Raw genomic sequence first — 15,405 nt, 5'->3', positions numbered from 1 at the left:
GCATTCCTGATTGGCTTTTCTTTGCAGCGGGAGCCAATGACTCCCACTGCTGTCAACCACAGCCAGTGAGCCAATCAGGAGACAGAGGGGACAGGACCCAGCGTCGGCTCCATGTGTGAATGGACACACGGAGCCATGGCCACTTGGATACCCCCACAGCAAGCAGCTTGCCCGGCACGAGGGAGGAGACGGGGGCGCTGGCGTGGGACCTGAGAGGAGGATCTGGGCTGCTCTGTGCAAAACCATTGCACAGAGCAGGTAAGTATAACCTACTTTGCCAGGAGGCCATCATATGATGTTGTCCTGTGCTCGAGCGACCTGCACGCCCCCTGCAGGGTGTGCTCTGTGATCAGCAAGTCTGTCTCGGCTGATCACTGATCTGAGTAAGGTGACCCATCAGTCCCGCCTTATCTGTGCCCATCAGTGTAGCCTCATCAGCGCATATCAATGAAGGAGAAAAATTACCTGTTTGCAACATTTTATAGCAAACTATGAACATTTCTTTGCTGAGCAAAAAAAAAAAACCCCAGCAGTGATTAAAAGCTCTATTTGTGTGGGGGAAAAAATCAATTTAGGCCAATATGTATTCTGCTACATATTTTTGGTAGTTGTCTACAAACTATGGGATATATTTATGGAATTTGTATTCATTTTCACTAGTAATGGCGGAGATCAGCAACTTATAGCGGGACTGTGATATTGCTGGCGGACAAATCGGACACCTAACTGACTTGCGCATACGCAGTTGAAAAAAGACGTCATTTATGTCGGGTCAAGACGTATTTGCATAAAACACGCCCCCATCACATACATTTGAATTGCGTGCCCTTAAGCCGCCTAATTTACGATACGCCGCCGTAACTTAAGGCGGAAATTCTTTCAGGATGCAAAAAAAAACAACTAAGTTACGGCGGCGTAGCGTATCAGAGATACGCTACGCCGGGCAGAGGAATGCGCAGCGCTACGTGGATCTGCCCCATTGTCTTGAGAATTGAGAATGCTATGTCTGGAGTAACCTAGCACATTTTATACATTTTATCTACCCCTTATTGTTTAGTACAGTGTATCTGACTAATAAAATATATTGGAAAGAAATTATAGGTCATGCATAGGGAACCTTTCTGAACAAACACATTTATGACTTAATAATATTCCTTTGTTTTCTTGCAGGGAGGATTACCTCCTTGGCTTTTAGCAAAGAAGTCTATTGTTCTCCGGTCTTCTGATCCAGGTATCCTAAATCCTTCATCATTATTATTATTATTATTATTATTATTATTATTATTATTATTATTTTTAAAGTCTTTTCATTATTTCACGTTTTATTAACATTTTTTGTTTAGTTTTACATTGCATTCTATTCAGCTCACATCAGAGTTGTAAATGGCAATTTTCATCTAACTTGTTATCTGTAAATTGTATATATTTTTTTTTTTTTTTTTTTTGAGTGCCATTTTAACATTTCAACATTTTTTACTCTTTGTAATACATAGCCAGTGAATGCTTCTACTTCCCTTTTTTTATTTATTTTTTTGTGCCTTGAACGATACTTTTGAAAAAAAGCCCAAACTACCGTATTTATTGGCGTATAACACGCACAGGCGTATAACACGCACCCTAACTTTAAGAGTGATGTTTCAGGAAAAAAACTTTCCACAGCCCCCTGAGTATAACACGCAGGCACATTTTACCCTCTATTTTCAGGGTAAAAAAGTGAGTGTTATACGCCAATAAATACAGTATATCCCCTGGTTGCCATACATCCGCATGGCAGGGCTTTCATACTGAATGGCATTCCCAGTATTGTTGTTCGTTTTTTATTATTCTTAATTTAAATGTTATTATTCTGTAAGTTTTTTTGGCTCTGCGTAAATTCTGCATACTTTCAGCTATTAAAACCATTCAACTTTTAAAATGTTTTGCTCATTCAGCTAATGATGGAACTTCTTTAACTTTTTTTCTACTATTTGTACTTTTTAAAAGATTAAGCTTTTTAACAAATTTTTTAACATTGAAGTCAATGAGCGCATTCTTTAAATCCTTAATCTTCTTCCGCTCTCAAAAGTTTCAGCTCCTTCATACTTTCACCTACCAACGCCAAACAAACTTTAAAATGTTTTCAAAATATTCAGCTATCCGGCTATATCTTTTCAGTTTACAGTTTTTGTGAAAATTTTAAGTTTAGTGATCATTTCAGGAAATTGTATCAATTAAACAGTGTCTATTGGGCTGCTTAAAGTGGATGATTTTTGTGCTAGAGCACAAAGCCTTTAAAAAAAAAAAAAAAAAACATATTTTTTTAATACCAATTTAAATAAATTATTTTTTGGGAAAAAAAAAAACTTTTTTGAAAAAACAATTCAGTGTATAGTGTCAGCTTTTCAAAAAAACGTGAAATATTCCACATCTTTCATACATTACAACTTGCAACTAGGGATGAGCTTTGAGTTCGAGTCAAACTCATGTTCGACTCGAACATTGCCTGTTCGGCGAACAACGAACAATTTGGGGTGTTCGCGGCAAATTCAAAAAGCCGCAGAACACCCTGTTAAAGTCTATGGAAGAAATCTAAAGTGCTAATTTTAAAGGCTAATATGCAAGTTATTGTCCTAAGTGTTTGGGGACCTGGGTCCTGCACCAGGTGACATGTATTAATGCAAAAAAAAGTTTTAAAAACTACCGTTTTTTCGGGAGCAGTGAATTTAATAATGCTTAAAGTGAAATATTTAAATTTCATACCTGGGGGGGGTGTAAAGTATGAATGTGAAATAGCGCATGTTTCCCGTACTTAGAACTGTCTCTGCACAAAGTGTCATTTCTGAAGGGGAAAAAAAGTCATTTAACCACTTCTCGCCCGGTCAATAACAGATTGACGTCCGGGAAGTGGTTCTGAAATCCTGACTGGACGTCTATTGACGTCCTGCAGGATTTCATGCCCGCGCGCGGCGATCGGTGATGCGGGGTGTCAGTTTGACACCCTGCATCTCCGATCTTGGTAAAGAGCCTCCGGCGGAGGCTCTTTACCACGTGATCAGCCGTGATCCAATCACGGCTGATCACGATGTAAACAGGAAGAGCTGTTGATGGCTCTTCCTCACTCGCGTCTCAGACGCGAGTAGAGCCGATCGGCGGCTCTCCTGACGGGGGGTTCATCAGTGCCGCCTATGAGTGCCCATCAGTGCCGCATACCAGCGCCGCCAATCAGTGCCCATCAGTACTACCTCATCGATGTCCATCAGTGCCCGTAATTGAAAGAGAAAACGTACTTATTTACAAAAAAAATTTACAGAAAAAAATAAAACCCGTCACGTGACCCCGTCCCCCTCTGACGCACCCTCTGCTACGTCACTGGGGAAGCCCAGGCTTCCCCCTTGCGTCAGAGGGGGCGGGGTCACGTGACGGATGGCCCCGCCTCACGAATATAAGAAATGTCACTAGCTTCAGCAGCGTCATTCGCCGGGCTGTCTCCGGTGGAGAAATTATATATATATATATATATATATATATATATATATATATATATATATATATATATATATATATATATATATATATATAATTACAGTCAGGTCCATAAATATTGGGAAATCAACACAATCTAATCTTTTTGGCTCTATACACCACCACCACGTATTTGGCATGTGCTTTAACTGCAGACTTTCGGCTTTCATTGGAGGGTATTTACATCCAAATCAGGTGAACGGTGTAGGAATTACAACAGTTTGTATATATGCCTCCCACTTTTTAAGGGACCAAAAGTAATGGGACAGATTTACAATTATAAATCAAACTTTCACTTTTTAATACTTGGTTGCAAATCCTTTGCAGTCAATTACAGCCTGAAGTCTGGAACGCATAGACATCACCAGACACTGGGTTTCATCCCTGGTAATGCTCTGCCAGGCCTCTAGTGCAACTGTCGTCAGTTCCTGCTTGTTCTTGGGGCATTTTTCTTTCAGTTTTGTCTTCAGCAAGTGAAATGGATGCTTAATCGGATTCAGGTCGGTGATTGACTTGGCCATTGCATAACATTCCACTTCTTTCCCTTAAAAAACTCTTTGGCTGCTTTCGCAATATACTTCGGGTCATTGTCCATCTGCACTGTGAAGCGCTGTCCAATAATATATGATAATGAGATAGAGCTAGATATATAAAAAATATATATATATTAATAAATATATATCTCTAATGATAAACTGATGACCTATACATTAGGACAGTGATGGCGAACCTTGGCACCCCAAATGTTTTGGAACTACATTTCCCATGATGCTCAATTACACTGCAGTGTGCATGAGCATCATGGGAAATGTAGTTCCAAAACATCTGGGGTGCCAAGGTTTGCCATCACTGCATTAGGACATGAGCTATATCTAAAACCTTCTTTCTCTCTCTTTTTTTTTTTTTTTTCTTTTTTTTATAATTTTTTTTATGCTACACTGTACCTAAACAGAATTTTTATTATTTTGTTCCCACAAATAGAGATTTCTTTTGGTGGTATTTGATCACCTCCTGGGGTTTTTATTTTTTGCTAAACAAAAAGACAGAAAAAAAAAAATAGTTTTGCTTTTGTTTCTGTTACAACATTTTGTAAAAAGTATGTTTTCGCCTTCACTGATGGGCACTAATAAGGCGGTACCGATGAGGTGGCACCAATGAGCGGGCACTGATGGCCATTGATAGGCGGCACTGATGGGTGGCACTGATGTACACTGATGGGCATTGATAGGCGACACTGGGCACTGAAAGGCTGCAAAGATGGGTACTTATGTGTGGCACTGATAGGCGGCACTACTGGGCACTGATACCCTGGTGGCACTGGTAGAGGTAGGCATTGTGAGTGGGCACTGATTGACCGCTGCCTGGGCACAGATTTGCATATCCCTGGTGGTCTGGGGGGGCATACCTGGTGGTCCAGTGTGGATGGCCATCCTGGTGGTCCTGGGTGGCATACTGGTGGTCCTGGGCGGGATCCGAAGGGGGGCTGCACTGATAAACAATCATCTCAGGCCCCCCTATCAGGAGAGCAGCCAATCGTCTCTCCTCTACTTGCGTCTGTCAGTAAAAAATAAATAAATATTTACTTAAAAAATACCCCTTAGATTTAACCTCTTGACCACTGGGCACTTAAACCCCCTTCCTGACCAGACCAATTTTCAGCTTTCGGTGCTCTCACAATTTGAATGACAATTACTCCGTCATACAACATTGTACCCATTTGAAATTTTTGTCCTTTTTTTCACACAAATAGAGCTTTCTTTTGGTGGTATTAGATCACCTCTGGGTTTTTTATTTTTTGCGCTATAAAAGAAAAACGACCGAAAATTCTGTAAAAAAAAAAAAAAAAATAACTTGTTTCTGTCATATTCGCAGGTTATTTCTCACACACAGCATATGCATACCACGAATGACACCCCAAAACACATTCTGCTATTCCTCCCGAGTATGGCGATACCCCATGTGTGCAACTTTTACACAGCGTGGCCACATACAGAGGCCCAACATGCAGGGAGCGCCATCAGGCGTTCTGGAGCACCCAGGCCAATTCTGACATTTCTCTCCTACATGGAAAAATCACAATTTATTTGCTAGAAAATTACATAGAACCCCAAAACATTATATATGCGGAGTATTGGGGTATTGCGGAGTATTTGGGTATTGCAGAGTATTGGGGTATTGGGGGTATTGCAGAGTATTGGGGTATTGCGGAGTATTTGGGTATTGGGGGTATTGCAGAGTATTGGGGTATTGCAGAGTATCGCGCAGGGTATTGGGGTATGGCAGAGTATCGGGGTATGGCAGAGTATCGGGGTATGGCAGAGTATCGGGGTATGGCAGAGTATTGCGCAGGGAGGGATGGCAGAGTATCGGGGTATGGCAGAGTATTGCGCAGGGAGGGATGGCAGAGTATCGGGGTATGGCAGAGTATTGCGCAGGGAGGGATGGCAGAGTATGGTGTATGGCAGAGTATTGCGCAGGGAGGGATGGCAGAGTATGGTGTATGGCAGAGTATTGCGCAGGGAGGGATGGCAGAGTATTGATGGTACGGCAGAGTATTGCGCAGGGAGGGATGGCAGAGTATGGGGTATTGCAGAGTATTGATGGTACTGCAGAGTATTGCGCAGGGAGGGATGGCTGGATCTGTGACTGCAGTTGTCACAGATCCAGCCCAAAGCAGCTGCTGACACCCTCCTCTACTCTCCTCTCGCACTGTACCGAACGGTACAGAGAGGAGAGGGAGGAACCGGCGTCATCAAATGACGCCGGTTTGTTTACAAGTGATCGCTCCGTCATTTGACGGAGCGATCACGTGGTAAACAGCCGCGATTCGCGGCAATTTACCGTGATCCGTGATGCGCCGGGTCTTCTAGACCCGGCGAGCACGGACACTTCCGCGAGCGCGCCCCAGGGGACGCGCAAACGCGGAAGTGCACGAGGACGTCCCAGGGACGTCCTGTCACAGTAACTCGACCGCGCTGTAGCAGTATTTTTGCTATAGCGCGGTCGGCAAGAGGTTAAAGGTTAAAAAAAAAGTACTTTTTCTTTTTTTTTTTTTTTGGCTTTTTTAAGTGGGTAAAAGATATATTTTTACGATTTCAATTTTTCGCCCTGACCATAAAATATGTACAAAAGCATTCCACAACCTGTTTAAGGGAATGGATCCACTAAATTGAATTTCATATTCGTATATTTATACGCACCTTGATATTTAGGAAACATTTGTTGCACAACTATCAGAGGCATTAATGCAAATTCAACTAAATGACCTGCATCAATGCCTGTATCATCAAATTAATTTAGTAGCCAAAATGCAGTATACTTTTCTCATTAAAGGGGTTGTAAAGGAAAAAAATGTTTTTCCCTAAATGGCTTCCTTTACCTTAGTGCAGTCCTCCTTCACTTGCCTCTTCCTTCGATTTTGCTTATAAATGTCCTTATTTCTTCTGAGAAATCCTCACTTCCTGTTCTTCTGTCTGTAACTACATACCATAATGCAAGGCTTTCTCCCTGGTGTGGAGAAAGCCTCTTGAGGGGGCGAGCAGGAGTGTCAGGACGCGCACTAACACAGAGCTCCTTTCTCTATCTGCAAAGTAGAGAGCGTCCTGACTCTCCTGCTCGCCCCCTCCCCCCTCAAGAGGCTTTCTCCACACCAGGGAGAAAGCCTCGCATTACGGTGGTGAGTTACAGACAGAAGAACAGGAAGTGAGGATTTCTCAGAAGAAAGAAGGACATTTTATAAGCAAAATTGAAGGACGGGGTAAGTGAAGGATGACTGCACTAAGGTAAAGGAAGCTATTTAAGGAAAACATTTTTTCCTTTACAACCCCTTTAAGGTAGTTGAGAAAATATGCCCCATTTTGGCCACTAGATGGAGCTGAGGATATAGGCATTAATCTCTTAGGAAAATCACTGGACATTTTGTTAAAGTGGTTGTAAACCCACTATTTGGACTTTTACCTACAGGTAAGCCTACAACAAGGCTTACCTGTAGGTAAGGAGAATATCTCCTAAACCTGCACGGTTTAGGAGATATTACCCCCGCAATGCGGGCGGCGCATGCGCAGGGGGGACTCCACGGCTGAAGGACCGGCATCGCCGGACCCTGCCGATTTTAAATCTCCCGCGCGCACGCGCGGGAGTGACGTCATCGCCGCTCCAGCCAATCACAGCGCTGGAGCGGCGATACCCGGAAGACACGCCGGAGCAAGATGACATCCTGCTCGGCGTGGACCAGGTAAGTGGTACACACCTCGTTCCGAGGTAAGTATTTCATAATCGGCTAGTATGCGGTGCATACTAGCCTATTATGCCTTTTGCATTGCAGGTTTGGGGAAAAAAAAAAAAAGTTTATGCGGTTTACAACCGCTTTAAAGCGGTGGTTCACCCTCCTTCACATCATTAGACCATTACATTCGGCATCGTAGCGCGAGCTACGGTATGCCGGTCTTACATTTTTAATCCCCGTACTCACTGTGCTATGGATGATTGAAGAATCCGACTCCCGCGGGGAATGGGCGTGCCTATGGAGAGGGAGGATGATTGACGGCCGGCTCTGGCACGTCACGCTCCCCGAAGACAGCCGGAGTAGGTCTCGGCTATTCACGGCGCCTGCGCACAGGCTATGCGCAGGCGCCGTGAATAGCCAAGCCTATTTCGGCTATTTCCGGAGAAGCGTGACGTGCCAGGGCCGGCCGTCAATCACCTTCTCTCACCATAGGAACGCCCATTCCCCGGATTCTTCAATCATCGATAGCACAGTGAGTACGGGGATAAAAAATGTAAGACCGGCATACCGTAGCTCGCGCTACGATGCCGAATGTAATGGTCTAATAAAAAAAAACATTTTTTTTTTTTTTAACAGGGTGAACCCCCGCTTTAAACTTGCAGGAATGCTTCTACATTCGTGCAACAAACATTTTATAAAAATTCCCCCACGTTTAACAAAAAATATTTTTAGATTTTTATTTTATTTTTAAGATTATCTCCAAGCTGTGGATAACTGGATGAGTGTATTCCTTCCCAAGATGAAACCTCTTCTTTATCAAAATGGTGGTCCAATTATTACTGTTCAGGTAAAAAAAAAAAGTTGTCATTGGCATATTTTAAAGTTATCTTTATATTTAGTTATTATTGAATCTAACATCCCATTAACCACTTGCTTACTGGGCACATAAACCCCCTTCGTTTCCAGGCGAAATTTCAGCTTGCGGCACTGCGTCGCTTAAACTGACATTGGCGCGGTCGTGCGACGTGGCTCCCAAACAAAATTGACGTCCTTTTTTCCCCACAAATAGAGCTTTATTTTGGTGGTATTTGATCACCTCTGCGGTTTTTATTTTTTGCGCTATAAACCAAAAAAGAGCGACAATTTGAAAAAAATATATATTTTTTTTACTTGTTGCTATAATAAATATCCCAATTTTAAAAAAAAAATAAAAACATTTTTTTTCTCAGTTTAAGGCCGATACGTATTTTTCGACGTATTTTTGTAAAAAAATATATCACAATAAGCGACTGGTTTGCGCAAAAGTTATAGCGCCTACAAAATAGGGGACAGAATTATGATTTTTTTTTTTTTACTAGTAATGGCGGCGATCTGAGATTTTTATTGGGACTGCGATATTGCGACGGACGTATCGGACACTTTTAAAACACATTTGGCGCCATTCACATTTATACAGCGATCGGTGCTATAAAAATGCACTAATTACTGTATAAATGTGACTGGCAGTGAAGGGGTTAACACTAGGGGGTGAGTAAGGGGTTAAATGTGTACCCTAAATTGTGTTCTAACTGTAGGTGGAGGGGGGGTGACTGGGGGAGGTGACCGATCTATGTCCCTATGTACAAGAGACACAGATCGGTCTCCTCTCCTCTGACAGCACGTGGAGCTCTGTGTTTACACACAGAGCTCCACGTCCCTGCTGTCTTACCGACGATCGCGTGTACCCGGCGGACATCGCGGCCGCCAGGTACACGCATCGGCTTCCCAGCGATGCGCCGGGACAGTGTTTACCCGCTGCGCGCCCCCCAGAGGCGCGCGCGGGTAATGCTTTTAAATGACGTCCAAAGACGTCCAGTTGGCACTTGAGACGTCTTTTGTCAATAGCGCGGGTCTCAAGTGGTTAAGATTGTCTGTCTGTCTGTCTGTCTGTCTGTCTGTCTCTGAATGCTTTTAATGCATTTTATTATTTACCAGGTTGAAAATGAGTACGGAAGCTACTTTACTTGTGATTATAATTATCTTCGTCACCTCACAAAAGTGTTCCGTCAACATTTAGGGGATGAAGTGATTTTGTTTACAACAGATGGCTCTGGTCTAAGTCTTGTAAGATGTGGATCCATTCAAGGCTTGTATACAACTGTGGATTTTGGGCCAGGTCAGTTTTATAATATTTTTATATATACTACATACAATATAAAAAGTTGTTGCAATATCAGGTTTCTGTTATGTAAAAAAATAGTAAAAAAATAGGCACCTTTTCTACCTTTTCATTGTGACCTATAAACTGTACAACTCAATTGAAAAACAAACTAAAATCTTTTAGGGGGGGGGGGGGGAGAAAAAATCATGTGGATGCATAAGTGTGCACACCATCTTATAACTGGGGATGTAGTTGTGTTCAGAATTGAGCAATCCAAATTCAAACTTATGTTAAAGGGGTTGTAAAGATTTGTTTTCATTTTCTAAATAGGTTCCTTTTAAGCTAGTGCATTGTTCGCTCAATTACCTTTTTATCTTCGATTTTCCTTCTAAAATGTTTTCTTTGTTTTCTATGTCTGAGTTTCTCACTTCCTGTTCCTCCTCGGTAAGCTGTTCTGGCTGACTAACCACCGCTCGGATGATGGTGTGAAGTTTATTGAAGAGAAACGGGAAGTGAGAAATTCAGACCAAGAAAAAAACATTTAGAAGGGAAATCGAAGGAAAAGGTTAGTGAACCAACAATGCACTAGCTTAAAGGAACCTATTTAGAAAATAAAAAACAAACCTTTACAACCCCTTTTAAATAGGGGCTCGGTACACACCTGCCATCATTTACAATGCCTCTGATTAACCCCAAGTGAAGTTCAGCTGTTGCTCTTATTCGCATCCTACAGCAAAAGCCATGGTCCAGGAGAGATAGTTTTTGCAACGCTTTTTGGCAGCTAGCAGGGTGCTTTTAACCCCCAAGAAGGGGTTGGTCACAGTTAAAAAAAAATGCAAGGAGAGCTCCGCAGGAGGATCCTTCACAGGATCAGTGGGGCTATGCAGACGGATCAATTCAAAATGCCAAATAGGCTAAAGTGGTTGGCACCCGGGCCTCGTGGAAGAACAAGGTTTTTGCCTAATAATGCTTCTCTTTTTGAGAGATTGACCCTGGGATCCAGCATCCTTAGATATAACAAGAAACCAAAGGCTTGCTCTGGCAGGGTGCTATATAGGACCAAGGCAGTGGGACGCGTGAGATGCGTGTTGATGCAAACAGTATGAATAAGTAAATAAATAAAGTTGTATAGCGTAATAACCAGGCTCAAACTTACCAACCAGATTGCAAGCCAAATTTAAACGTCTAACTTAGTATGTTAAAAGCAGAGGATTGGTTGCACACATTTGCAAATATATGGATAAGCCACAGGCCGCTTACAAGGCTCTCTGCATTCCTGTGGTCCTAACTAAACTTTTCTAGTTTCATCAGTAGAGGCATACAAGTGCTAATGAGTAGATGGAGAGCAGGTGACTAGGGGTGTGTGTCACCAGCCAGCCTCCATCTAAAATTGGTGTAGCAATAAAGAGCACTGGAAAAAACGCATATACAGGTAGGGACTCTATACAGGTAGGACCCAGTCCTTGAAGGTCTGTCATGACCAGGCCCACGGTAATGGGTTAAGGTTGGGTCTGTCTGTGATATTCCAACAGCCCTGCGGCGGGGACTGGTAAGTGTAAGAAGATCCTTAGAATTAAATTTTTTGGCCTTCTTGTGTGAGTACAGATGTTGTCATGCCTTTTGTTCGCCACTAGAGGGTGTAAATTAAGACATCCTTAGTTTCAACATACCATGCTTCTCCAGGTTCTATGTCAGCATTGCTTGTGGATAGCCTTGCTCTTCTCCTTTCCTGTCAGTTTCTAAAAAAATTCGATTTTTTTGGGGGACCCTTGCTGTCTGGGCATCCTGCTGGGGTGTATTTTCTCTCAAAATGTCCCCCTCGGTGGTTTTCAGCGCACGCTGAAAAAAAAACGAGCGTCGAGGGGGCCTGGCTACATCATGGGGGCATGGCTTAGCGCAGCTGACGTGCATCTAAACGTAGTGTCCTAGACACCTGTGGGAATGAGCCTGTGTACTGATAAAATGCAGGAAATGCAACCGAAATCTCTTCCTATTGAATGAATGACTTCTTCAGCATTTTGTTACCCAGCACATTAATGACGTGTTTAACTGCTGCAGCCCCAGAGGATTTTACCCCCTTCCTGACCAGAGCACTTTTTACAATTTGGTACTGTGTCGCTTTTAACTGACAATTGCGCAGTCGACGCTGTAGCGGCGATCTGCGATTTTTAGTTTTTTTTTTATTATTTTTTTTTTTAATTGGGACTGCCACATTATGGTGGACAGATCAGTAACTTTTGACACATTTTTGGGACCATTGACAATTTTACAGCGATCAGTGCTATAAAAGTGCAGTGTTTACTGTAAAAATGTCACTGGCAGGGAAGGGGTTAACACTAGGGGGCGATCAAGGGGTTAACTGTGTTCTAACTGGGGGGGTGGGACTTACTAGGGGAAATGACAGATCAGTCATTTCCCCGCCACAGATCCCGGTTTTCACTGCCACGAGCGACCGCGGGGGCCGGCGATCGCCGGGCACTCGCATCGGCTTCGGGGGCGAGCAGCAGGGGGCACGCGCGCGCTCCTAGTAGTCACAGGGCAAAGTGACGTAACATAACATCAGCAAGCAGGGCCGTCTGGGTCACGTCGTGGGAAAGGGGACCATATGTCATGGCTCTGCAGGTTGCCCCTTGAGGGTTCCCTGCTCTTTGGGCCTGGCCTGGATCCGATCCTTTTATGATCTGCAGAAAAGGGAAAACAATTCCCAGTGAGAGCCAGGAAGGAGAAAGGCAGGATGTTTTTTTCATGGACCCCCCCCCCCCCCCCCCCCCCCCTAACCAGGGCCAATTCAAAGCCAAAAAAGGACTCGAACAGAAGGTGGGGAAATGGAAAGACTAGAATAGATAGAAGGGTGGTTTGCTCTTTCCCAGACCCCAAAACACCAGAAAACAGTCCAAGTTACATAGTAGGTGAGGTTGAAAAAAGACACAAGTTTATCAAGTCCAACCTATGTGTGTGATTATATGTCAGTATTGCCTTGTATATCCCTGTATGTTGCGGTCGTTTGGGTGCTTATCTAATGGTTTCTTGAAACTATCGATACCCCCCGCCGAGACCACAGCCTGTGGAAGGAAATTCCAAATTCTTTGCTGCTCTTACAGTAAAGAATCCTACATAGTTTAGGGTTAAACCTCTTTTCTTCTAATTTTAATGAGAGGCCACGTGTCTTGCCTTCTGCGAAAAAGCTTTATCCCTACTGTGGGGTCACCAGTATATTTGTAAATTTAAATCCTATTCCCTCTCAAGCTTCTCTTCTCCAGAGAGAATAAGTTCAGTGCTCGCAACCTTTCCTCATAACTAATATCCTCCAGACCCTGAATTTTGTTGCAAGTCAATGGGAATACAAAAGCAACCTAAAGCAGGGCAAATACAGGTCAAAGGGGGTCAATTGGTCTAGCATCTGCCTCAGGGTGGCCTTGGTATAGGTGGTGTGTTGGGGCATGTTAGTTGGAGGCAATTTTTTTCCTCCCACCCCCAGCACTCAGGCCGGCTGGGCAACTCTGTAGTTACCTTAGAGTTCTCAGCCCAGTGGCTAGCACTAGGCCAGCAAATGCAATCATGACAGGCCCCCCCCCCCCCCCCCCTTTTTTTTTTTTGCCAGTTGGTGGTGTTGCCATAGAGGATGACCCCACTCCCCTATGTGCCGTTGCTCCAGTCTGTGGGCCGTTACCGGCAGCTCCCGCGCGCATGCGTGGGAGTGATGTCATCGCGGCTCCGGCCAATCACAGCGCCGGAGCCGTGATACCCGGAAGTACGATATGTGTTTTAGTTTTTTTTGGAGCGTTTACTTCCTCTTTAACTGGAAATGTTTGCTCTGACATGTTTTGTTCTAAATAAAGATTATACAAAAAAAATGGGGGGGTTGTCAATTTCAGTTCAGATGCACCTGTCGTGAATTCTGCATGATCTCAGAATTGTCTCAAACTGTTGTCAAAGGCAAACTGCCTTTGCCGGTCACCATAGGCCCTAGCAGACACATCACAGATAGTGTAAAATGAGCTCCCTCTACAACTTGCATGAGATCAAGGTTGCCATTTCCATGTTTACAAATTTCTAAATGAATGAATATCCATTTGTGTACAAATACCTTATAGTGTTTTTATTCAAAACTAAGGCGCTTTAGCCAATGTCTAAAGCAGGGGTGCCTAACCAGTGGCTTGCGGAGCCCTCTGATGTGGCCCGCGACCTTGTGCTCTGGAATGGCAGGTTGGCAAGCCAAGATCATGGGTTGCTGACCCGCCATTCTAGAGCATCAGTGTTGTGAATGAAGTGGGCAGTAGTGGAAGCAAGCAGCTGCGGAGCAGGTGCAGCGCAGTTACCGGCACTGAGCCAAAGACTTCTGTTATTACCTACGGGTTTGGTGGACTTTCAGAAAGTGCACCACACCAGCAGGATATAATAGAAATCTGTGGCAAAGTGCAGCTAACACGCAGGAAAGCCACAGGTGCACTGCGCTGCACCCAAGTTGTGGGTAAACCACAGCGCATCAGTGTAAAAGCAGTCTTGGGCCCCTTTCACACGATCGGTCCGACCCAATTGTACCATTCACCTCCTATAGAGCTGCAGATGTAAACAAACTTGTCTCTTTACACCCACCCACCTACCTCTGATCTGCTTAAAAAACAGAAGGGGGTCCGTCCCCTTCCATCAGGGCGGATCGGATCGAAGGGCCCGTAGAGTAGGGTGGGCTGGGTCCGTGTTCGCTCTGAATATGCAGACTGGACACGGGCCTGTCACCTGCCCGTTCCGCTCATTGTGGCCCTTGCTCTTCAAAAGGTTGGGCACCCCTAGTCTAAAGGAACATTCCCTACTTTACAGTGGTATTGTAATAACATTGACTGGTATGCTTTAAATGTGCAGTTAAGTATTCTGCCCCTTTTTCACGATTTCAGCAAAAAAAAAAAAAAAAAACTTTTTTTTTTATTATTATGGATAATATTTGTCTCTTCTTCAGGAACTAACGTAACAGAAGCCTTCGCAGTTCAGCGATTTAGCGAACCAAATGGACCATTGGTAAGAATACGTTTACCTAATCTAATTTTAATTGAGTGCAATTTATTCTAGATATTCATCTGTCATGTTTGGACACCATCAGTCACCATCGCATGACTCTCCCTTCAAATTCATCCAGCGCAATCAGACCTGCCTTTTCTAAACTGAAGCCCCATTACATTGGTGGTCAGTGTAAAGGCCCTCAATGCATAACTAGTTTTTGTTATTTCCCCTACTACATTGGTGATCAGCAAAGAATCTCATGTAATTAGAAAAAAAGAGGGGGAGTGGGCTTTTACACTGACTTCCAATGCCTCCCTACATTAGTGGTCAGTTTAAATGCTCCCTTATATTGGTGGTCAGTGTAAATGCTCCCTTATATTGGTGGTCAGTGTAAATGCTCCCTTATATTGGTGGTCAGTGTAAATGCTCCCTTATATTGGTGGTCAGTGTAAATGCTCCCTTATATTGGTGGTCAGTGTAAATGCTCCCTTATATTGGTGGTCAGTGTAAATGCTCCCTTATATTGGTGGTCAGTGTAAATGCT

At 43.7% G+C, this 15,405-nt stretch overlaps 1 protein-coding gene across 1 annotated transcript in view; it reads left to right on the top strand.

The window, feature by feature from the left end:
* The window catches only part of GLB1 (galactosidase beta 1), a 76,873-nt gene that overhangs the window by 6,023 nt on the left and 55,445 nt on the right, over positions 1-15,405 (top strand). Inside the window, exons 4-7 of the mRNA XM_040353338.1 lie at positions 1,171-1,231; positions 8,479-8,573; positions 9,701-9,881; positions 14,821-14,879. Of these exons, the coding sequence (XP_040209272.1) occupies positions 1,171-1,231; positions 8,479-8,573; positions 9,701-9,881; positions 14,821-14,879 (396 nt within the window). The remainder of the gene's footprint in view (positions 1-1,170; positions 1,232-8,478; positions 8,574-9,700; positions 9,882-14,820; positions 14,880-15,405) is intronic.

This window comes from Rana temporaria, chromosome 5 (assembly GCF_905171775.1).
Source record: "Rana temporaria chromosome 5, aRanTem1.1, whole genome shotgun sequence".
NCBI classification, from domain to species: domain Eukaryota; kingdom Metazoa; phylum Chordata; class Amphibia; order Anura; family Ranidae; genus Rana; species Rana temporaria.
This window is presented reverse-complemented; position numbering and strand designations above follow the sequence as displayed.